At 40.2% G+C, this 24,919-nt stretch overlaps 1 protein-coding gene across 5 annotated transcripts in view; it reads right to left on the bottom strand.

The window, feature by feature from the left end:
* The window catches only part of MORC4 (MORC family CW-type zinc finger 4), a 737,287-nt gene that overhangs the window by 643,437 nt on the left and 68,931 nt on the right, over positions 1-24,919 (bottom strand). For 2 of the 5 annotated variants that reach the window (XM_084870447.1, XM_084870448.1), the window contains 7 exons: positions 18,579-18,707; positions 15,168-15,236; positions 14,710-14,761; positions 13,155-13,330; positions 6,056-6,740; positions 5,466-5,749; positions 4,827-5,154 (listed from right to left, as the gene is read on the bottom strand). In XM_084870447.1, coding sequence (XP_084726573.1) covers positions 5,001-5,154; positions 5,466-5,749; positions 6,056-6,740; positions 13,155-13,330; positions 14,710-14,761; positions 15,168-15,236; positions 18,579-18,707 — 1,549 coding nt within the window. In that variant the 3' untranslated portion in view covers positions 4,827-5,000. Of the gene's footprint in view, positions 1-4,826; positions 5,155-5,465; positions 5,750-6,055; positions 6,741-13,154; positions 13,331-14,709; positions 14,762-15,167; positions 15,237-18,578; positions 18,708-24,919 lie in introns of those variants that run through there. The other 3 variants (XM_084870449.1, XM_084870445.1, XM_084870446.1) reach the window with 3 other exon arrangements.

The following is a 24,919-nucleotide window of genomic DNA, read 5'->3' as shown; positions in this document are numbered from 1 at the left end:
ATTGATTTTTAGAGAGAAAGGAAGGAAGAGGGGGGAAAGAGAGAGAAACATAGATGTGAGAGAGATACATTGATTGGTTGCTGCCCAAATGTGCCCTGATTGCACCAGGGATCGAGTTTGCAACCAAGAAAAATGCCCTTGACCAGAATCGAACCCGAGACTCTCCAGTCCAAGGGCCATCTCCTGGATCCACAAAGTCTCTGATCTAGTCCTCTGCTAGTACTTATTTTATTTTATTTTTAAAAAATACATTTTATTGATTTTTCACAGAGAGGAAGGGAGAGAGATAGAGCTAGAAACATCGATGAGAGAGAAACATCGACCAGCTGCGTCTTGCACACCCCCTACCGGGGATGTGCCCGCAACCAAGGTACATGCCCTTGACCGGAATCGAACCTGGGACCTTTCAGTCCGCAGACCGACGCTCTACCGCTGAGCCAAACCGGTTTCGGCTATTTTTTTTTTTTTTTAATCCTTCAAGCATGTAATGCCTTCCTCACATGTGCCAGAAATTTATTTCCTTGAAACTTACTCTGTCTGTTGTTTGCTTATGGACAAGTTCCTCTTCTCTAGGAAAAAAAAAAATACTGTCACTGCTCTTGGAAAAAGTGAACAAAAGACTCAGAAATTTCTCCTTTACTTCTCACGCTCAAGACCTGGTCTCTATAGACTTCTCCTGATTATATTCTGTAATTATCAGTATTTCAAAATTGCATGTTAGGAACTTCCTTTTGATGATATTCAGAATGTCTGTAAGAACACCATATTCCCTTTCTCCTTTAGTAGCCTTTCTAATTATTCAAATGGAAGATCAGCTAAAGAGAAACTCTAGGCCACTCCAGCTAACACTGAATGTCCCCCATAACTTATGCCATTTATTGTCTCAGTCTTTCATTTTCAGAGTTTAATGTCCAGGATTGCTATATACCTCACTCATACAGTATGTATCCAGTCTCTTCTATGAATGAGGCTCTATTTTAAGCTCTTGAGGGAGACGGAGATATGAACAAAACACAGTTCCCATCATTACAATTATTTATTGATTACCTACTATATACCAGGTAGTATGATAAGCTTAAGGATACAATGACTAGCAGAAAAATGGGCATGATCTTTCCCCTCATAGAACTTAATAGTGAAAGAGGCAGACAGAGGCCACATGTGTTGTGTTCTTCACTGTATATCATACAACATATAGTAGATACCCAATAAATATTTGTTGAATGAGTCAAAGTAAACAGCCAAATATATAATTGCAAGTTGTGAAAAGTGCTATGAACAAAACACAATAGGAAATAGTGATAGAATAAGGTAGAGAAAAATGGTTCCCAGGCAGACCTGTCTGAGAAAGTTGACACACAAAGACCTGAAGGATGAGGAATAACTGGCATGCCAAAACTGGAGATATAAACATTGTAGCATAGGGAACAGTATGGATAAAGACTCTGAGGTTAAGTCAGAGCTTGACATGTTTCAGTAGTAAGACCACAGTGAGCAAGGGAAAAGTGAGATATGAATAGCTGCAAGAGAAAAACTAGAAGTAGGTGGAGGTCTTTAGGATATTGTAATGAGCATGGATTTTATTCTAAGTGCAATGAGAAATCATTAAAGGGCTTTAAGCAATGAGTCATGTGATTGGACTTGTGTGTGTTTTTTTAAAATCACTCTGGGTAAGACAACTGTGGGAACAAAAATGAAAGCAAGGACACCAGTTAGGAGTTGCAATTATCTATGGGAGACGATAGCAGTTTAGACTAAGGTAGCTATGGTAAAAGTGACTGAAATCAAGCTAATACTTTGGAGTTTGAGTTGACACGCTTTCTGACAGACTGGATGTAGAGGACTAGAGAAGAGGAAAGTTAGGATGATTTCCAGGTTTCTAGCTTATGTGCTTAGGTGGGTGGAGGTGCCATTTTTCAAATGGGGAAAATTAAGGGAAGGAACGGTCCTGGGGGAGGGTATGTCACTGTTCACTTTTAACATGTTTTATTTGAAATGCCTGTGAGACATCTAAATGTAAATGCCAAGTAGGCAGTGAATATTTGAATCTGGAGCTTTCTATAATAATAGGGAAGACAGGACAAGGAAGTTTGTGATAAGAGCCTTATAAGTGATCCAAAACTTACATGTTCAAAGAAAATGTCACATCTCGCTGGGTAATTAGAGAAATTTTCAGAGGAAAAAAGTTGACATCTGAGCCAAAGGGAAGATGTAAGGGAAAACATTCCAGGCAAAGGGAATGGAATAGCAAAAATCTTAAGGCAGGTTTAGAAACCTAAAAATAGTTCATTTCGGATGGAACATGGTTTGCTTGAAATGCTGGAAGATGAGTCTAGAGAGCATGGTTTAATCCAGATGCGAATTTGTATTACAGTTGGTGGGCAACTGGAAGCACTATTAAAAGCAATTTTGAGATAGTGAGTACGGTGGATTTAAGGAGTGAGAACAAGAGGCAAGGGAGGCCAGTTAAGAATCTATTTCAATAATCAAGAGTAGATAATAAGAACCTAACTGTTGACTGTGGAAGTGGAAATTTAAAGGGCAAATAGAGACATTTGAAAGAATTATGATTATGTTAACCTAACAAGATAGAAAGGAGGAAGCATCCACCTTTTTCTTCTGAATCTCTTTTGCCTCCACACTGTTTCTCGTAAGCTCTAGTAAGCCTGAGTGATATTTTTCAATCTCTCTGCCGTGACATTTAGCATTGGTTAAAGGGACTTTATATAGTATGATTTCTTTCTAAATAGATAACAAAGAGGTAGCTCTGGTATTGTAGTAAATAGGTTCACACAGTTAACTGTTGCTGGAAGAAGCAATATGGGGTTGGGATGAGGAAATGGGCTGAGAATAAACAATAGTAAAGATGAGTTAAAAATTTCCACCTTTTTAAAAAGCCCAATGGCCTATCTCTCTCTTTTACACACACACACACACACACACACACACACACACAACCTACAATTATCGGAATTTTTTCCTACACCACATTCTCATCCACGTTGTTCATATCTGTGCAAAGCCCCACGTTCTCACAGCTCCCATCTGAAGAACAAGTGTTACTGTTCATAGAATGGTTGAATATGCTCCCCCCTGCCCTCTGAGCAGCATTTAGATAACTGGAGCCCTCAACATCATAGTCCAAATGTCCGACATGAGAAATAATCACGTGGCAGGCTAGAGCTGCAGTGAGGTGAAAGGAATATTTTGAGTACTTATTCTAATGGTGACATTTGACTCTGGCTTCCTCCTAGTCCTTGCAGTCTCATTGGAATATCTACGATGGGCATCTTTCAAAGGAGATAAAATAAGCTTGGGAGAATCTTCTGAAGTAATTATGCAGAAGAGAAACAAAAAATATCCAAAAATTTCCTCTGGACTAGTTAATCCTTTTGTGATTGCTTGATCCCACCTCCCTTTTATTATTTCGCTTTTATAGTTTTCACTGTTGCTATGCTTTTTATGTGTTCAATGTTCAAAGTATTTTGAAGAGTACCTTGAACTCTTTGGAGAGTATGTGCTATATAAATACAATAAAGCAAGGAATAAACAATATGTCTAGTTTTACAAGAGTAAGTTTTACTATTTCTGGTAATATGAGATCTACCCCTCACTAAGCACTGGCCTGAAGAGTAGGTGCATGGTGTATTCTGAGGAATATCAAATAGATTTCCCTGCCCTAAAATGGCTCTCCCACTACCTAAAATCCAGGGTTGGTGATACATATTTTTTTTTAATTTGGGCCTTGAAGATTTATTTTCCAAGAATTCCTTATTAAAATGCAAACAACACAAATGGAGGTGAGTAGATGGGTAACGATTTAACATTAGATCCCTTTACATTAACTCATCATTCCTACTAAACACATTTTTCACATTCCAACTTTTTCCATGCCTTTGTTCATGCTATTCTTCCAGAGGTAATGTGAAATACAACATAAATTATAAAATGAACTTATACTTTCAAAAGTCTCTCATTTGATATCTAAATCCAAACCTACTCATTCCTTTTTAAAAGAATTTATTTTTTTCCAATGCAAGAAGAATAACAGGTTTATTATAGAAAATTTGAAAAAGGCAGAAAGATAGCAAGAAGAAACAATTAACAATCATAGTCCTACCATCTAAAGAACAACAGTTGTTAAGTGTGGTCATGTTCATTCTTTAAACAAACCTTAGGTCCCATTTCTGATGTGACTCCTTCCTTGAACTTTCTCCTCCACACCTTCCCTATAATGCATGTACTACTCTCTTGTACCAGTTAGTTAACTTGGTGTGTGTCTTGTGTTTCCAATTAGATTGTTAGATCCTTGAAGACTGAATCCATAAGTTATAATTGTTAATTTATCCCAAAACACCTAGTACATTAACCCAATATTTGTTGACTGATTTAACCTAAATGGAATACAAACCACTTCAGAAAGGATATAAAATAGGCCAAGTATCTAAGCCATGAAAGTTAACACTTTCAGGTCACTTGGTTTGATGACTATTGCTTTTCTGTTCCTGAAACTCTTGAAAGCCTATTGAAATAGCCTCTTTCCTCACACCAAACTGAATAAGCAGCAGACTGATTAAGAGTGAGGATTTACTCAAAGATTATCTAAATAAGGCATAAAGGTGAGAGAGAATGGGAGAGAAGTGGAGGAGAGAGGGAGGAAGGAGGAGGGGAGGGGAGGGGAGGGGAGGGGAGGGGAGGGGAGGGGAGGGGAGGGGAGGGGAGGGGAGAGGAGAGGAGAGGAGAGGAGAGGAGAGGAGAGGAGAGGAGAGGAGAGGAGAGGAGAGGAGAGGAGAGGAGAGGAGAGGAGGGGAGAGGAGGGGAGAGGAGGGGAGAGGAGGGGAGAGGAGAGGAGAATGGGAGAGGAGAGGAGAGGAGAATGGGAGAGGAGAGGAGAGGAGAGGAGAATGGGAGAGGAGAGGAGAATGGGAGAGGAGAGGAGAGGAGAGGAGAAGAGAAGAGAAGAGGAGAGAGAGGGGTAGATAGAGTATATAGTCTAGTGTTCAATCCAGTATGTGATTTGCCTCCAGCACCGTATACAGGATCCCATCCACTTGTTCTGAGTCAAACCCGATCTCACGAAGCTCCAAGTGAGGGAGGACAGAAGTAAGGAGATAGCTGACGTGGATACGCAGCCGCGTAAGCTTTGCCAAAGCCCTGTATGATGGAGTGAGGGGCAGGAGAAGAGATGACATGAAGTCATTAGCCAACAGAACAAAATGAAGCTCCTTAAAAACGGGCCTACATTTCTCAAAAATTATGTTTCCATTAGCTATAAAGAAAGAAGAAAGCACAATGCCACCAAGCATAGGGAGACTGGCTGCAGCTCTCTAAGAAGTAATTCCTCAGTCCTTGGTGGCCTATAAATTGATTTAGACTTCCTCCCTTATTTATGACCAGTAACTGGGGTCCTAAGGGATGTTTCCCATTAGCACTCACAAGCTGATAACTAAACCCTAGTAATTAACCTTTCTAGGTCATCTCCCTCTGGGGTCCGGTAGGAGACCTGAGCCTTCTGCAGCACTTCCAGGTGTGTCTCTGTCTCCTTCAGTTTCTCTTTTAGTTCTTGCTTTTCCTCTTTGGTTCTTTCCAGCTCAGCTTTCAGAATCTGGAATTCAGCTTGGCGATAACCCATGTGCTTCTTGCTCCAATACAAGCCTTCTGTTTCCTGGGTACTGTAGGTCACCAATTCATGTTGGACTTTCTTGAATTCAGAATGCCAGTGATTCCTCTCCTGTTCCAGCTCCTCCACCTGCAGTCCAAGAAATAGAAATTCAATGACTCCACATGCTACAAGAGTGGCAAAAATTGTCCCTAATATATTCCCTCAGTGATTCCTCTGTACGTATTCCTCTACTTATGGACCTTTTCAATCCCAAAATATAGGAGGGAAGCCCACTAGGGTTTACTCAATCTGAAGCATACAACAGAATAATTCAATGGCTTATTTTGCTTAAAGGCCTCAGAACATGAATTCATCAGAGCTCCAGCTCTCAGGTCCCTTGGTGGCCTATTATTCAATTATCTTTTATTCCTAGTGGTAAGGTGCTGCCCTAACCTTTTGCTGGAACAAATTCCTTTCTGCCAGAACACGTTCCAATTTTTCTGTGGTTCTTTTCAGTTCCTCCAACTCTCTTTGGTTCTTCATCTTTGGTGTATTATGACCTCCACTCTCCTCATAGCCTCTTCCTTTCTCCCCAGCGGCTGCGGCAGGAGTTGTAGCAGAAGCCACAGAAGAATAAGGCATTGGGTTCCAGGATTCAGCTGCTTTTCTTCTCTCAGCAAGCTCCTCTCGGTTAAAAGGGATCAGCTGAATGGGAGCTCCTGAATCTCGAACACCTTTTGCAACTCCAACAACAGCTACAAAAGGTCCTTTGTTTACTTCTTCCTTGTTTATGTTACCTCTGTTAGATTCCTCTGCTACCAATCTTGGCATCTGATCTTCTAATTCTTCAGGGAGCAGGGACCCCTGATGTTCTTGGGCTCCTGGATACAGAACTGAAGCCTCCCTACTTTGATTGGTACTTTTGCTTGCTTCTGGGTATTCTGGGGAAAGATACGGTGGTGTGCTTCTCTCAGAACTGGATTTATCATGGCTGTTCTCTCCTTCTGGGTAAGCAACAGCTGCCTCTACCCTCCTGTAAGATCCAGGCATGGAATAATCTAGAGGAGGCGTTGTTATCTCATTCTGAAGCCTTCTCCGTTTCTCCACAGGTTCCTCACCTAGGATCCATTTGTATTTACTGTAACAAGAAGAGGAATAAGCTGTCAAAATAGGCTAAATATATTCTTATCTTATAGAGCCCCTCTTCAAATTTCCCATATTAAAACTGACTCTAGTTGTTATCCACAGCTCATTTCAGGTAAGCAATACAAGTTTACCTTCAAACCCCTACCACTTCACTTATGCAGATAGCTGAGATAGCAATTGGTCTTAAGAGAGAGATAAAATAAAAAGATATGAAGAGTCAGCATCTGGATATAACAGGACCAGATTGACCTTGGTAAGAATTCTGAAAATAGGATTAAAACCAGCCTGACTTAGAAGTTTCAGAAATTCAGGTCAAGGAAGGAAAACAAACAAAAATACACATGCAAAATCCTCTAATATGAGAATGGGGGGCGGGGGGGGGGGAGCCAGAAAGAAAGAAAAAAGGCCATAAAAAGCCTAGGGAATATGTGGAGGAGAACCGAGCCAGCTCGTTAATTTTAGAGTCACAAAAACCTTCCAGTATCAAAGACTTATGCACATTTTTTTTTATTATATTGCAACGAACACCATACAATTCCTTTACCAGCCAACTCGATTGTGGCTATTGCCTGTTATTCACTTGTAAAAGTTAATTGAAACATAGGGCCCTGGTCATAAAAAAAGAAACTGAAACAGCCAATTCAAGTCATTTTTCCCTATGGCAAAAGAATCCCCTCTATTGGGGTAAACAGGCACTCCCAGGATGGTGACCTGAATCAACTTCCATTTCTGGCTGCTATATGCTCTAAAGGTTGAAAGAACAAACAACTGGCACCAGTGAAATCCATAGACAATTTTATGTCATGTGGCAGGATGGGATCCCTATTTTTATCCTTATAACTCTTCTGCTGTCTCTGCAGAAAACCAAGAAATTTCAAGGTAAAGATTGACTTTCAAATTTTTAATGAGAAAGAGTCAAGTCATAGTATTTCAAAAGCTGCTTATATTTCTCTGCAACATCTGAGAACATATATAAGACATCTCAAGCCTTAGCTTCTTGTAACAACCTGAATGTTCTTCAAAACTAGTGTTCACCAGAAATAAAACTGGTCTGCCATTTTAATATAATTTCTTGTATCAGCCTTAGTGGGAAAGCAAAAGGATTTAGGGGCTATATAAGAACAAATGTATCCATCTTTAAATGCATTTTAGGGCCACTGCAGATCCATTTAGCTGTAGTACTGAGGAAGATAGTGAAACAATCAGTTTGCATGTACAAAAAAGGGTAAATAATGCTAGAAAACAAAGTTTTATGAAAGGCAATGAATGTTAAATTTTCTTCCTTCTCTTAATTTTCCAATTTCTAAGTGTTCTGTCCTTAAATCTCTTCTATACCTACAATTTTTTTCCTTTGGTAATATCACACAGTCTCTTGGTTATAACCTCTGAACAGTAACTACCAAGTCATTCCACGAGCCCTGATCTCCAGTACTGGATTTCCAATGGCCTGTTACACTGTTTTATTTTGTTTTTCATGGAAGTCTTACTGATATCTCACTCAGTATGTATAAAATTGATCTTTCATCTTTACCTTCAAACCTGGCTCCCTTCTCTCACCTCCAGATCACCCACTGCCAAATTAATCTTCCTAAGTAAGGTATTGCTCTAATTATGTCACTCCCCTATTTGAAATCTTTAATCATTGCTTCCATATCTAAGTCCAGCTCAAATGCCACTTCTGAATTCCCAGAGCATGTCTAAGTCCAGCTCAAATGGTACTTTTGAATTACTGTATCACTTTAGCCCTCTCTTACATGTATCACTTTTTACCATATGTATGCAAGTATGTGTGCATGTGTGTATGTATGTATCACAGGTTCCCTACTAAAGTATGAGCTCCTTGACAGAAGGAAGCTTGAGTAACTGTGCTAGAAGGGAATGAGGGAACAAAAACTTTGCACATAAAAGCCAATAAAAAAGAAAGTATTGCTTTAAGGAGATAAAAATAAATGGATTTTACTTATTGGTTCTGTAAATACTTATTAGTTTTATAAGTAAAGATTCTTCCCTCTAGGAATTAATTGTTATTCCAAATCTGTATTCACTCATTTAGTAAAGATTAATTTTGAGTTTGTATACTAGGAATTCTTTTCCAACTACATAGTTCCTTTGCATTTTCTTCATCTTTTTGTCACCTTATCCAGTGCTTGTCTGCAAAGAAGCTAGCTGATATTTTGATAAGAGACTGCACTGAATCTGTAGCTCAATTTGGGAAATATTGTCATCTTAACAGCATTAAATCTGATCTATAACCATGAAATGTCTTTCCATTTATTTAGGTCTTATTTAACCTCATTCAACAATATTTTGTAGTTTTCATTATACAAAGTTTTGGTTGCACTTTGTTAAATATATTCTTAAATATTTTATTTTTCAAACAACTATAAACACAATTGCTTTCTTAATTTCTGTTGTTCTTTTCAAAGAGCCAACTTTTGGTTTCACTGATTTTCTCTATTGTTTTTCTATTCTCTATTTCATTTCCATTCTGATTTTGTTATTTTCTTCTTTCTGCTTGATTTGGGTGTAGTGTGTTCTTGTTTGTGTAGTTTCTGAAGGTGGAAGTTTAGGTTATTAATTTGAGGTCTCATTTCAATTTTAATATAAGCCTGTATAATTTTCCCTCTGCGGGAAAGGGAAAGAGAGATCAAAATATTATCCCATAAGTGTTGGGATATTTTGTTTTCATTTTTAACTTCTCAAGATATTTTCAAATTCCTCTAGTGATTTACTCTTTTTTCCTTGGTTCTCTCTGTTACTAAACATCTAATTGCTCAACTCTTGCTTGTTGTAACTTGTATTGTGGAGCTATGAGTACCCTGTCAATTGTTCTCCACCATAATTTCCTTTACTTTTGACAATGCCCTTAGGAATGGAATTCTCCAAGACCTGTTATAGGTAATGTGCATTCTGGCAGGTAGAGCTAAGGAATTCATCATCTTTAAGGACTGTCTCTCTCCCTAAGGAAGAGGTGGGAATAGGGAAAGTGACTCACTTCTCCAGGAGTGAAACTTTTATATTAATAGGTGCTGGGGTGGTTTTTTTTTTTGTTGGCTCCTTCTGGTATAAACCTCTGCCCTACAAGCAAGCTGGGTCAGGAGTAATAATAGCCCCATGACTTCCCTAGGTAAGTACTTTCACCATGAGTTGGGGCTGGATGAGGGAAGAGAAAGCTAGCTAGGAGAAGAGAGACCCAGTCCTTCTTGGGTCTGTTCAGAATAGAGCTTCTGCAAGACAGAACTGGGGGAGATGAGAATTGTCGGAGGCCTGATTCTCTCAAGTAAAGCCATAGCTGTAGACTAGGAGCTAGGGGAAGATAAAGACCCCAACTTCTTGACCACACCCACTTGTATTAGAGATCCTAGAGTAGTTTTAATAAAACACAGCTTGGGGGAGGATGGAAACAGGCTAAATGCCAAAGACTCTTGCTGTTCTTTCTGAGATTTAATAAATTTACAGAATAAATGTTTCTCCATTTTCTGTATGCCCTTAAGGCAATTTCCAGGAACTTAGAATGATTGTTTTGTTTTAATAACTTCTTCCAGTTAAATGGTTATTTGTTGATGAAAATGCCCACTACACTCTTCATTTCTCCATTTTGGAAGTCTCTCTCAAAGAACATATTTTAAAATGTTAATACTGGCCCCTGAATCAACTTATTCATTAGAAAAATTGTTCTTTTACTTCTGTCTCTATTTGTTGTTTCAAATATTCCTTTAAACATACTAGAATGTCTCTTCTTTCCTCCCACTATTACAATATAATTTGGATTTTTTTGTTATCCTCTTAAACATGAAATAATTAGCTTTTGACATTTAACTTACTCAAAATCTTTATAAATATATAAATATATTCCAGCCACTAATTATCTCCTTTGTACATATGCTTATGACTAATTTAGACCTCAGTTTGTACTACTTATATGAAATCTAGAATGTATTGGGGATAGCTATATATAAAACTTTGACTATCATAAGCTCTTTCATCTTTGACTCCATCACTGCCTTAAAACACTATCTTTCATACAGTAAACACTCAAATATATGCAGAATGAGTGAACAGTAAAGGATGATTTACATTAAGAGAAATAAGCTGTGTTTCCTTAAAAAGTTATGCCTGTTTCATATTACCAGCTAAATCTATTATCTATTGCAAGTGCTCCACTCTCTTGTTAGATTTGTGAAACTCATAAAACTATTTCCAATGACACATTGGGAGGCCTTGCTAGCCCACTAGGAATTTTTAAAATTTTCTTTTATAGAGAAGGCTTTATTTTATCTAGAGTTGGAGAGTTGTACTCCATGGCCCAAGGATCTTTATCACCTTCAGGTTTTGATAACAACAAAGGATACCTTTGTAACTCTTGGCTAAATTGATAATTCCATTAACATTGTTTTATCAGAAAACCTTGTATATTTCACTGAACTGTTGAGCACCCATCATTTTCCCTTATAGAAAAGCAGACTCGGGGGGAGGTCAAGAGGAGAAAAAAAGAGACTATTTGTAATGCTTCAAACAATTAAAAAAAAAAAACTAAAAAAAAAAAGAAAGAAAAGAAAAACAGACTCCGTCCAATCAAACTGAATTTCTCTACACATGTAGCATGAAGTGACATAATAATCATTTAGTGACCTTACATAAAACATGACATCAGCAGCAACATCAATTATCACGTATCTCTTTCTCTTGAAAGAATATTATTCTAAAATTAAAACTGAACATGAGGAATAAAAGTATTTTACCTGTTTTCTATAGTCAAAACCCAACTCTGGGCACAGCAGTTCCATACAAAAGTATCAATAAAGCCTGATAAAGTATGCCACCTAATGGATGAACTGACATACTGCACTCATAAAATACACACATACATAGGTTAGCATTTATAATTTCCTTTAGGTTGCCAAAAGTCACTATAGAGTAAAAAGAAACACTGACAAAAAATGGAAATTTGTCCAATCAGGGAAAGTAGAGCCGTCAAGATCAATGACACCTTAATACTCCAGTAGCAATTCTAACACATGATCATTTCAAAGAGACTGAGATAGAGAGGTAACAAAGTACTTCAAAAACACACACTTCATTGTACAACCTTCCCAATCTACAATGAGAGCTAGAAAACTACAGATGGGAACAGAGTAAAAATTACTCTCAAGCTCCTGATACTGACTATATTTCTCACTCCCTTGCTATATAGTTCAATCTTAGAAACTGCTCTTTCATATTACTCATTCAATCATTAGTTAGTGAGTACCTCTAAATTCTTTCATACAAGTTCTCATTTAATTCCTTTAGAATTTTATAAGTTTTGCTCCTAATAGCTTACTTCCTCTTGAGACTTTTTGTTCATGTTCGGGGGGGGGGGGGTCATGGGGTTCTTCCAATATCTACAGGGCTTAATTGTGATAGAATCACTGAATAGGGGACTTGCATACATGTAGAGATGTTTGTCTAGATGAGAAGCTGAAAAGACCCACCTAAGAAACAAGAAACAAGGAAAAATATCAGTAACATTGGGGAGGGGGGAGGAACAGGAGTCATTTTTACCGTATCATGTATTCCATTGCATCTATCCTAAGTTAAGAAGATATCCAAAGTGAAGAGGGTAAGTTGAAAGTTTACATTATTGATGACTGTAGAAGTTTCTACTGTTAGAGAACAACTCTACCTGCCCTATAGCTTGGCTCTATCAGAAATGAGAAGCATAACGGAGGGGAGAAAGCAAGTTTTAATCAGAGTCCTGAGTTCCAGTCTTGTGGCATTATAGGGGCAGTCATAACTTTCAGTGCTTCAAATATTTCTGATATTTAAGAAAAGGTGTTTTCCTTCCTGTTATAAAGACTAACAAAATAATATTGATGATGAGCTATAAGATGAACAAGTAAAGCCAAAATCTAAATTTATACTAATAACTTACTCTAGGAAACGAAGAACTAGAAGGCTTACCTAATGGCATAAAATTCTAATGGTTATTTTTATATGTGGCCAACATGTGCTAGGCCTATAGAGACCTACAGGACTTTAATATTCCTAAACTTAAGGAAAGAAACAATGTTTATCTCTGTAGTTTTAGCTTATATTTGTATAGCAGATAGTACTTTTCAAAGAGTTTGCATCTCTATTATTCCACAAACACAATTCTCAGAATAATATGAATATATTGTACAATACATAAAAGCATTTGTCAGATGATCACCTCAAAAAGCAAATAAAAAGGACAGGTTTGACATAGCAGTTGTGATGTTGAATAATTGGGATACATGCAGCACACAATTCTATCAACCCAAAATGGTGTTTATCCTTCTAAATTCCATGCTATGCCTAAGGAAAAACATAAATATGATAATCATACAAACTTACATTACAAACCCTGAGGAAACTATTGAAGAGAGGCTATGTTTTTACTCACCTGGAAAACTGGAAAACACTGGAATCCAGAGGCTTAAGTTGAAGAGGAGGTGTTTTGTTTTCTTCTCCAACAGATGGAAACTGGCTGGGGCTATCAATTTCTTCATATCCAACTGTTTGGCTATTTAATTCATCCATGTCTTGAATCGTAGGAATCTTCAGTGGATTAGTGAATACCTAGCAAAGAAAAAAATGATGCATAAAAAATTCCAATTTCAAACTAAATACCAAAGGATGAGTCAATCCTTCTGATGCTAGGAAAGAACACTTAGCCAAATAAAAAGAAACTGTTTCCTACAACAGAACAAACAGCACACAGTAATGTACACTAGAACACTGAACCCAGGCATGTTCACTTATAACCTAATCAGCTGGCCGCCAACAGACCTCCCCAACTCACTTATTGGCTCCTAGAGTCATTCCACCCACAACATAAACCCAGGCCCCCTAGTCAGTGTCTAATTCTGTCTTTTGACCCAGTTTAAAGCTGGATTTTCACTCCTCTGAGATCTGTGATGAGGGCAGGGATGGAGGGAATAAGCATTGCAGCATGTGTCGGTGCTGGATTTGGAGAAATGCATGCGAGACATTAACATGTATTCATAGTGCACACACACAGAGACATGCATCTGGGATGTTGTGGCAGAGCCAGCTTATGAAAATAGTATGAATGATGAAGGTGAAGGAATGTAAAGGTGAGGTAAACTGAATGAGGACAGGGCAGTCCCAGGAAATCTCCCAATCTCTACATCCAACTATTAAGCAGAGCATGAAACCTGAATATTCATATAACTAGGTCTTAGTAGACTGTCAGAAGAAGAATTAGTATTAAATTGCCTCTATCCTCACCAGTCTGACCTACCCTGATTGAGTGGGTGAAAGGTGAGTCTAACATGCGACTAGACTAGTAGATATCTCTAGAAAAGAGGGTCAAAAGGAAAATCATGCAGAAAGGCAAGGTTGAGGGAGGGGAGATAGATGGGTGCTATGGTGGCTGTCAGAAAAGGAGTGTCCCTGAAAGGACGGCCAACCTTATTACACCCTTCAGCGTCCGGAGCTGGGTAACCATGTCCGAGAGACAGTGCTCCTGAAAATTCAAAACAGCAGAGTCTTTATAAAGCCAGCCAGCCTGAAAGCAGGGATGGGAGAGGGGCACAAAGAATCACCCTTCTTCCCAAAAGGAAGGAGGAAGAATCACCCCTGAATCCTGGAAGAAAGGAGACTGAGGAAAACAAGACACTCAACAGGAGCAGCCTGTATGAGGATGGAACATAACCCTGAAAATTCTGTGACACAGAAAGTGACCTTCACACTGTTCAGAATCACTACTGAATCCAAATCTGTAAAATGAATGATTTGCCTCTTATTTTTGGTGATCTGAACATCAGTAACAGCAGATCCAAGCAAAATAAAAAGATGCAATGAAAAAAATAGTACCACCAGAAGAAATGGTTCATTATTTCAATGCAGCTTTCAAGACTGCTGCTTCCTTCAACCTATGTCCTCTGTTGGGGAAAATTTTGTTCACAAAAGGAAGAGGGTGGACTGTCTCTCACCTGGTGGTTCTCTTTTTCCAAGGGCACCTTCTTCTTCTCAACAGTTTGATCTCTAGGAAAAGATAAAAGTGGTATTTAGTTCACTCATGACACTTCTCAGTCTAAAATGGATTACCAATTGTAGATTTGGCTTTTAATGTTCCTTCCAAATTAGAAATAGTATGGGCCTCATTGAATTTCTAAGGATGCCTTTCTGAACACGGCTACTGCAGAGAAATTTCAGATGCCCCATGAAACAGAGAGAGGGGGAGGGAAGGGAGACTAAAGACAACCACTAGTTGAGAAACTCAGGAGATGATTAGAAGGAATAAAAACTGGGATAACAAAGAGGTGAGGGGGAAAATAATTTAAAAAATTAAAAAGGAGGAAAAAGCACCCTTCTTTTAAAAATTCCCCTATTAGGAAGAGTCAGTCTCCTCTACTGTATAACACAGAATACTATCTTAGGTATACTCAACTGTTTCTTAGCTTTGCTCAAATACATGTCTTCATCAGTGAGTTCTTGTTCTTCTGGGACAGAGCATCTCCTGCAGAATAGAGAAGAAATAATCTTTTGGAAACAAAAGGTATTCTTTGCTTTTACCGTCTACTTTCCTCACAATTATATCAGGTCCAGTAATAATTAATGTCGTTTTTAACATTCGTTTAAAATCTTGCTTGGCGTTGACTTGTATTGACATAACCTTCAAACACGTGGTATCTACAGAACGTGTGAAGTGCAATTAACAAGTTTTGCTTAAAAAAGTTTGTGTTTGGTTTGGTTTTTGTTGCAAAACTAGGGCTAAGAAGATGGCAGATGAAGAGCATATTCGGCACTGCATGCTTTACGAGTTCCAATTAGGAAGAAAAGCAAGTGAGGCTGCAAAAAACATCTGTAGTGCTCTTGGTCAAGATGCAGTTAGCGCCAGAAAATGCCAGCGTTGGTTTGAGAAATTTCGCGAGGGAAATTTTTCGTTAGATGACAAGAGTGGTCGAGGCCGTGTGTCCAATTTTGATCAAGAAGCTCTTCAAGCTCTTTTGGTGCAAAATCCTCAAATTACCCAACAAGAGCTTGCAACAACTTTAAATTGTTCACAAAAAACAATTTCCAATCAATTGCGTGCACTTGGCAAAGTCCAAAAGTTTGGAAAATGGGTTCCTCATGAGTTGACCGACAACAACCGTAATCAAAGAGTCACAATTTGCAGTTCGCTCCTCTCTCGTCAAAACCGTTTGTCGTTTTTAGAGCAAATTGTTACCGGAGATGAAAAATGGTTGCTGTACGTTAATTTGAAAAGGCGGCCTCAATGGTTGGACAAAAATGAGGCTCCGCAGCCCACGCCAAAACCTGACTTGCATGCGAAAAAAGTGATGTTGTGTGTTTGGTGGAATTTTAAAGGAATTCTTCATCATGAACTTTTACCATCTAACTTCTAACCAAACCATTACAAGTGCAGTGTATAGTGCCCAAATGTAAAGGTTAGCCCAAGCTTTAAGAGAAAAAGAACCCACGCTGATTAATCGGAAGGGCGTAATTCTTCACCACGATAACGCACGACCGCATACTGCAAGAATCACTGCTGAAAAACTGCGCCAGTTGGAATGGGAAGTTCTCCCTCAACCTGCATATTCTCCTGATATTGCCCCTTCCGATTACCATTTGTTTCGTTCTTTGCAAAACTTTCTTCTTGGAAAAAAATTTAATAATGAAGAATGCCTCAAAAATGCATTGACCGAATTTTTTGCATCAAAATCACAAGAATTTTACAACAGAGGGATTAAAATGCTTCCTGAGCGTTGGGCACAAGTAGTAGAAAACAACGGCAACTATATTGTTGATTAAATTTTGTTGTATTGTTTAAATAAATTCGATTTAAAAAAAGTATTAGAAAACGACATTACTTATTACTAGACCTAATACCAAGGCAGCTTAACAATCTTCTAACCTTATAAAGCTCAGATTCCACCCACATTGCAAAACCCATGTGTAGGTTAATATTAGCAATTCTTATTTCAAGGAATGCAGTCATCTAATTATTTTTGGTGCATATATCACCTTTCTCCCAATCTACTCAAAGTACTTGACAGCTTCAAAATTCATATTATGGTAGACAGCACAAAACGTAATCTCCATTCTTACACAGTGAAGTTCAAGCACATAAGAGACTTGCTTGAGGTTCCATACAAAGAGAATGTTGCTGAAACTAGAACCTAGGTCTGTTGCCTATCATTTATGAAGAATTTCCCAAGATGCAGTATAGAAGCATCCCTAAACTAGGTGATGCCTGAAGAAGAAAATGAAAGGCTATGATAGAAAGCAACAACAAGGAACCAGGAGCTTACATCATAAAAAGAATAGAACAGAGACTAGCAAAGAGAAAAAAAGGAGGATTCTATTGTATAAATGAAAATATATACATACATTTGCAATTTGTAAAGCACAAAGAAAATAATTTTAGAGGAGTAAAAACCTGAAGACAGTACTAGAAAAAGTATTCAGTGGTCAAAAGTAATCCTAGAAACAAATAAAAATTAATAATAATTAGAAATCCTATGCTATATAAGGGGACAAAATATCCTGGAAGGTTATGTTTCCTGGACTAAGTATAAACCAATAGAAGATACAGGATTAAAAAGTGAGACTTCTATGCACTCAGTCCTATATTCTAATCACAATCTCAGTTACTATCCATGAAGAAGAAGCTGTGCTGGAGATTATGAAGGAATACCTACTCATTACAGACCTAGACATCATTTATTTTATTTCCTCCATTTTAAACATTTTCTTCTAAAAGGCATACTGTGTTTTAGTGCCTTTTTTACTTTATTTTTATTTTGAAAATACATTTATTAAAGCTGGGACAGTGAAACAAGAAGCAACAGGAAAGAGCCTAGGCAGGTCTGCTTTGGCTGACTGGAAAGTGAGAGAAAAGGGGGCCTTGGAGACAGGTTCAGGGGTTAACCCAGAATGAGCTGCCACTGCCCATTGCTCCCCTAGTTGCAAGTTTCATAGGGACCCTAAAAGTTTAGGAGATTCATGCCTGAGAAGGAAGAAAGGTGTGTGTGTGCCCTTGGGAACCATAGCGCCTAGTACCTTTTTTCTATCAGCATTTATCCTGAGGGGGTAAAAATTACATCTTAGCCTAAATGAAGCAAATTGAATTATTATCATAAACATATGTGACTACTGAATCAAATAAAAATATTTGTTAAATTGAAATTAATGCCCATGGAAATGCCAGGCACTATCTAGATGTTAGATGCTACAAGGAACATAGAGTGTATGAAAAAGACAAACATGTAAACAAATAGCACTGAATGTACAGTAGGTACTACAACAGATTCAGGTATAGGAGGCATGTGAAGAAAACCATCATCTTGAACCAAAATGTAAAGCCCTTATTCTCAAATAGCTTACAGTTTCTTGAAGAGCCAAAGTATATACATATGAAAAATATCCAAAAATTACAAAATGATATGTGAATAAATGTCAAGAATTAAATATCATAGAAAGTCAAAGTAAAATTCTATAAAATATTGTCAACAGGAAAATAAAGTGTCACACAAAACACTTACGCACTTAAGCATCCCAGATGGATATGATTTGGACAGGCAGATGGAATGCATAAAGTCACTGTAAGTATGTGGAAAGTCATGAAGGAGGGAATAAGCATGGCATGTGTGGGGAATACTGAAGCCACATACCTACCTAAAACATAGGGTTTGTTTTAAGATACAATAAAAAATAAGGCTGGATAGTTAAGGGGGGACCAGTTGGCATAGAGGCTGGAATGCCAGGCTTAAGAGTGTAGACTTGAGATAAAAAGTGTTTTAGAATATAGAGAAAAATCAGGAGTTATCTCTGGCATAATACTGAGTCCCAAGCTTACCTGTACTTTGGATGGGAATTATAGTAACAAAACCATCTTGCAGGTAATGTAGATGGATCAACCTTGCCAGGAAGCTTCCTCCATTTAAGACATTCATCACACTGTACCCACGTCTGGTCAGGAATCTTCCTAAATGAAGAACAGAATTATGACTGTGTATATCTTAGCTCTGTATTGTGTCTTACATTAGAAAGGCATAACCTAAAAGCGAAACAACATAATTTTATATATGAAATGTGTTATAACTGTTACAGTCTAAGTGTTTAAACTAGATACAGATACAGATACAGATATATATATCCCTAGCTGGTTTTTCTCAATGGATAGAGCGTCGGCCTGCAGACTGAAGGGTCCTGGGTTCGATTCCGGTCAAGGACACATGCCTGGGCTACAGGCTCGATCCCCAGTGGGAGGCTTGCAGGAGGCAGCCAGTCAATAATTCTCTCCCATCATTGATGTTTCTCTCTCTCCCTTTCCCTTCCTCTCTGAAATCAATAAAAATATATTTAAAAATAAATATATACACATTTCTTTTGATAATTTCAAAATATCAGCCTAAGAACTTTATATCTTGAAAGTCACAGAAAAGAGAGGAAACAAGATGGCGGCATTGGTAAACAGCTGAACTTGCTGTCTCGCACAACCACATCAAAACTACAACTAAAAGAAAAAATGGATATCATCCAGAACCATGGGAAGGCTGGCTGAGTGGAAGTTCTACAACAAGAAAGAAAGAGAAAAACGCATCTAGACTGGTAGGAGGTGCAAAGGTGAGGAAGAGCAAAGGTATGGAGGTGCGAGTGGAAATGGGCTGGCAACTGGGTACGCTGTCTTTTTCAATTGGGAGGGAGATACAAACTCCTGACTGCTCTGAACTCTAGTACTGGGCGAGACTCTGGAGACCCAGACTTATACAGGAAGAAACTGGACTATCTGGCATCAGGCAGGAACACGAGGGCAGCTTTCTCTCGGAGGTGGTCACATTGTTTCTGCATGGGGCCGTGGGACACAGAGACCCAGGGACCTATTGGGGCAGGGCCAACAGGCAACCATTGCTGTTTGCACCAACCCATGATTCCCTGAGACCATGCCCCACCCAATTTACAACCCAACCCAAGCTGTGCACAGAGGTGTTTGCATATAAATGGCCTGACCTTTTGCAACCTAATCTAACAAACTGGAGCTGGGTCAATGAAGCCCAGAGCTTCCAAAAGAATGCTCATCAGCAGCCTGCATTGCTTCAGAGCTGGGCCTCATCTGAGCACATCTAAACCCCAAACTAAGAGGAGGAATCTGCAGATCTCTCTATAGCTCCTGCTGGGTGGCCGCAGGCAGTGGTTGACTTTGCACCTCCTTGAAGATCCTAGAGCCAGTGCACCCAGTGGTCAAAGTGAGACCAAACCAGATTACAACTCTTCAGATCCATAAGAGACACTCAGGGGGCAGACTCAGTGAACAACAAAGCCCCACTGAAGCAAGTCCAGCTCCATAAGGGTGTTTCCAGCACAGCAGTTCTCCCATTGTAGACACAACTGGTCCTCACAGCCAATTGGTCTGGAGGTCAATTCCTTCCAGTGATACCAACAGCAATCAAGGCTTCACTACAACAAGACTATACTCACAGCCTACAAAGGGGAACACCAAGAGCATCCATCTCAGGTGACTGGGGAGGCTAAGCCACTAGGTCCTATAGGACACCTAGCACACAAAGCCATTCTATCAACACAGAGAAGCAGCCAAAATGTGGACACACACACACACACACACACACAAAACAAACAAACAAACAAAAAAAACAGGTCACAAATGAAAGAAATGGAGGAAAGCAAATTACTGGGTATAGAGTTCAAAATCACAGTTATAAGGTTACTCAAGAATCTTCTAGAAACCTCTGAGAATATTAGTGAGACACTCAAGGATATGAAAAAGGACCACCAATTAGAAATTAAGCATACACTGACCAAAATAAAGAAAAATATACAGAGATCCAACAGCAGACTAGAAAATCCCCAAGAATCAAGTAAAAAATTTGAAATACAAAGAAGCAAAAGACACCCAACTGGAAAACCAAAAAGAATCCAAAAATATGAAGATAGTATAAGGAGTCTCTGGGACAACTTCAAGTGTACCAACATCTAAATTATGGGGGTGCCAGAAAAAGAGAGAGAGCAAGATATTGAAAACCTATTTGAAGAAATAATGACAGAAAACTTCCCCCACCTGGTGAAAGAAATAGACTTACAAGTCCAGGAAACACACAGAACTCCAAACAAGAGGAATCCAAAGAGGATCACATCAAGACACATCATAGCCCTAACCGGTTTGACTCAGTGGATAGAGTGTCAGCCTGCAAACTCAAGGGTCCCAGGTTCGATTCCAGTCAAGGACATGTACCTTGGCTGCGGGCACATCCCCGGTGGGGGGTGTGTAAGAGGCAGCTGACCGATGTTTCTCTCTCATCGATGTTTCTAACTATCCCTCTCTCTTCCTCTCTGTAAAAAATCAATTAAAAAAAAATATATATATATATTAAAAAGACACATCATAATTAAAATGCCAAGGGCAAAAGACAAAGAGATAATCTTAAAAGCAGCAAGAGAAAAACAGTTATTTACAAGGGAGTACCCATACAACTGTCAGCTGATTTCTCAACAGAAACTATGCAGGCCAGAAGGGTGTGACAAGAAATATTCAAAGTGATGAGTAGCAAGAACCTACAACCAAGATTACTCTACCCAGCAAAGCTATTATTTAGAATTGAAGGTCAGATAAAGTGCTTCACAGACAAGAAAAAGCTAAATGAATTCACCACCAAACCAGTATTACTGACATGCTAAATACCAGACATGCTGAAGGGTATTCTTTAAGAAGAGGAGGAAGAAGAAAAAGGTAAAGATAAAATTTATGAATAACAAAGTGACAACAAATACATATCTATCAACAAGTGAATCTAAAAATAAAGTGAATGAAAAAATATGATGAACAGAATAAACTGGTGAATATGAGAGTCAGGGGCATAGAAAGGGAGTAGACTGACAATTCTTGGGGGGAAGGAGGTGTGGGGTACGGGAAGGGACTGGACAAAAATCGAACACCTATGGACGAGGACAATGGAGGGGAGGTAAGGGCATGGGGTAGGGTGGGAACTGGGTGGAGGGGAGCTATGGGGAGAAAAAACAGGAATAACTATAATAATCTGAATAATAAAGACTTATTTAAAAAGTCACAGAAAAAATAATGATAGAACTATGCCAGATATGGATATAAAAAATAGTAACAAATATTAACATGGTGAGCTACCATTATTTATGTAGGTCAAAATTATTTATCTGGAATCTCTTGCTCTAAGCAAGCAAGAGGTTAGCTTTAATTCTAAAATTAATGAATAGGAAAAAAATTATATATTACAATATTACCAAGAAATAAAACCCAAAGAATAATTTTATTTGGTTTATTCAATTCTGTGATAAGTTTAAAATGGGAGGAGGTAAGAGGTCAACCAATGAATTTATATGCATTGGTCCATGGACACAGACAATAGTGTGGAGAAGGCCTGAGGTGGGGAGGGAGCCAGGTGGAGGTGGGCAAAAGTGAGTGGGAAATGAAGACATCTGTAATACCCTCAAGAAGAGATCCTGCACCACTTTTTTCTGAAAGAATTCAGAGCCAAGATCCCTGAGGTGGGAGGTGTGATAGGCAGTTAGACAGTTAGGCATAGTAAGGATGATGGTCCAAGTAGAAAAGGTCATCAGAGCAGAAAGCCCAGGTGCCTAGCAAAGGACAATTGTAGGGTCAGATCTTGCCCTCAGGGTGGTCTTTCTTTCCCTAGCATATTCTGGTTGCTGGTCATGAGGTCTGGACCCCCTGACCTTTCCTCCCTAGAGATAATATCTAGGCCTCAGTTGTATTTCAGCTCCAGGCCCAGAAAAGCGGAAACCAGACCAGTGATACCAAGGCCGATCTCAGGATGAACTGCATTGAATAATGACCCCCTGTTCTGGCAATCAATCAGTGGAGACCTAGACCATGAAAGGGCATACCTGAAAAGCTGCTGAATATTCCATTAAGATCTTCCACTGGAACCTCCCCTAAAATATCCACCTTTAAAATCCTTAGGACAGAGGATCCAGTGGGCCCTTCTTCCTGGGAGCATGACCATGCTTTTCCCTTTTCCTTTCCCTTCCCCCTCCCCCTTCATCTTCCCCTGTCCCATAGGTGCATTACCATCAGCTTCCTCACTCCCAAGCTCCATGGACCCTTCCTTTATCTCTGTAACATATTTTCTATGCCCATTTCTTCTAGGAATTACTTTTTCTACCTCTATGATTTTATTAATAAACTGGGGGCCCAGTGCACGAAATTTGTGAATGGGGGGAGAGGGGGAGTGTCCCTCAGCCCAGCCTACACCCTCTCCAATCTGGGACCCTTTGAGGGATGTCTGACTGTCCTTTTAGGCCCAATCCTACCAGGACTGCTGACTCCCAACTGCTCACCTGCCTGCCTTCCTAATTGCCCCTAACCACTTCTGCCTGCCAGCTTGATCACCCACTAATCACTCCTCTGCCAGCCTGATTGATGTTTATCTGTTCCCCTGCCAGCCTGTTTGCCCCTAACTGCCCTCCCCTGAAGGCCTGGGTCCTCCACAACTGCCCTTCCCTGCAGGCCCGGTCGCCCCCAACTTCCCTCCTCTGCTGGCTTGGTCACCCCTAACTGCCTTCCCCTGCTGGCCTAATCACCCACAATTGCCCTCCCTTGCAGACCCAATCCCTCCTAACTGCCCTCTCCTGCTGGCCATCTTGTGTCCACATGGGGGCAGCCATCTTTGACCACACGGGGGCAGCCATCTTGTGTGTTGGAGTGATGATCAATTTGCATATTATTATTTTATTAGATAGGATAGAAGCCTGGTGCAAGGGTGAGGGTCAGCTGGTTTGCCCTGAAGAGTATCCTGGATCAGGGTGGGGGCTCCCTTGGGGCATGGGGTGGCCTGGGCGAGGGGCCTGTGGTGGTTTGCAGGCTGGCCACACCCTCGGTGACCCCAGCAGAGGCCCTGGTATCTGGGATTTATTTAACTTCTATAATTGAAACTTTGTAGCCTTGAGCAGAGCCAAGCCTCCTGCTTGCTCCGTGGCTGCAGTCATTTTTGTTGGGATTTATCTATCTTCTATAATTGAAACTTTGTAGCCTCAAGCAGATGCCAAGGCAGGCCAGAGCAGGTGGAAAGCTTGTCTTCCTCCGTTGCTGGGGAAACCCAAGCCTTCTGTGTAGCCATCTTGATTGGGTTAATTTGCATACTTGCTCTTGATTGGCTGGTGGGTGTGGCTTGTGGGTGTAGCAGAGGTACTGTCAATTTGTACATTACTCACTTATTAAATAGGACTAGGGGCCCAGTGCACAAATTTGTGCACTTTGAAAGGAACTGTGGGCCACAAGGCTGCTGGGGGCACAGGGGTGGGTTTCAGCCCATTCTCTGAGCCCCTGCCTGACCCCTCCTACCATGGCTCCTTGTCCCCTGTCTGCTGGCAACCCTGCTCCCGCAGCACCCAACCTGCTTGCACCCGCTGATGGCACAGTGATTGGGGTTGGTGCTGTTAGCGGGTGCGAGCTGCGGCTGCTGCCCCGATTACCCCTCAGGAGCAGCTCTAAAGGGCTATCAGGGCCGGCAGGCACCACTTGCACCCACTGATGACTGGGACAGGCGCGCTGGGCTCTTGCAGCAGGTGTGAGCAAGCAGCGGCTCCAGCACCAGCTGCGGGTGTGAGTGGGGCCAGTGCCAGCAGTGGGTGCGAATGGAGCAGTCGCTGGCAATAGGTGCAAGAGGCAGCTGCCAGCCCTGATTGCCCCTCAGGAGCAGGGAGAGGTGGAGAAACCCTCCAGGGCAATTGGGGCCAGCAGCCACCACTTGCACCTGCTGATGGCACTGAGCAATCAGGGATGGCACTGGGCACTGGCAGCAAGTGCAAGCAGTAGCTATGGTGCTAGCAGCAGGTGTGAGCGGGGCCAGCACTGGCAGCAAGTGAGAGTGCTGGGCAGGCCCGTAGTGTGAGGGAGCAAAGAATTTTCAATAACCACAAGAGGCTCGCCCCAATGACAGTGACCAGCGCACTGCCTTAGTCTGGCACCCCCGCTCACCTGCTCCACCATCCAGCCTCAGCTGATGTCCGCCATGTTCCACGTGCACTCCCTGGTGGTCAGTACATGTCATAGCGACCAGTTGTTCAGTTGTTCTGCTGTTTGGTCTATTTGCATATTAGCCTTTTATTAAATAGGATATCCTCTTATTTTAAAAAAATGCATTTGTGGAAGTCACTGAAGAATCATCATCAAAACATCTCCATTTC

The sequence above is a fragment of the Pipistrellus hanaki genome, assembly GCF_964339955.1.
Source record: "Pipistrellus hanaki genome assembly, chromosome: X".
In the NCBI taxonomy this organism is placed as follows: domain Eukaryota; kingdom Metazoa; phylum Chordata; class Mammalia; order Chiroptera; family Vespertilionidae; genus Pipistrellus; species Pipistrellus hanaki.
Note: the sequence above shows the minus strand (reverse complement) of the source record. Positions and strands in the feature narration are given on the sequence as shown.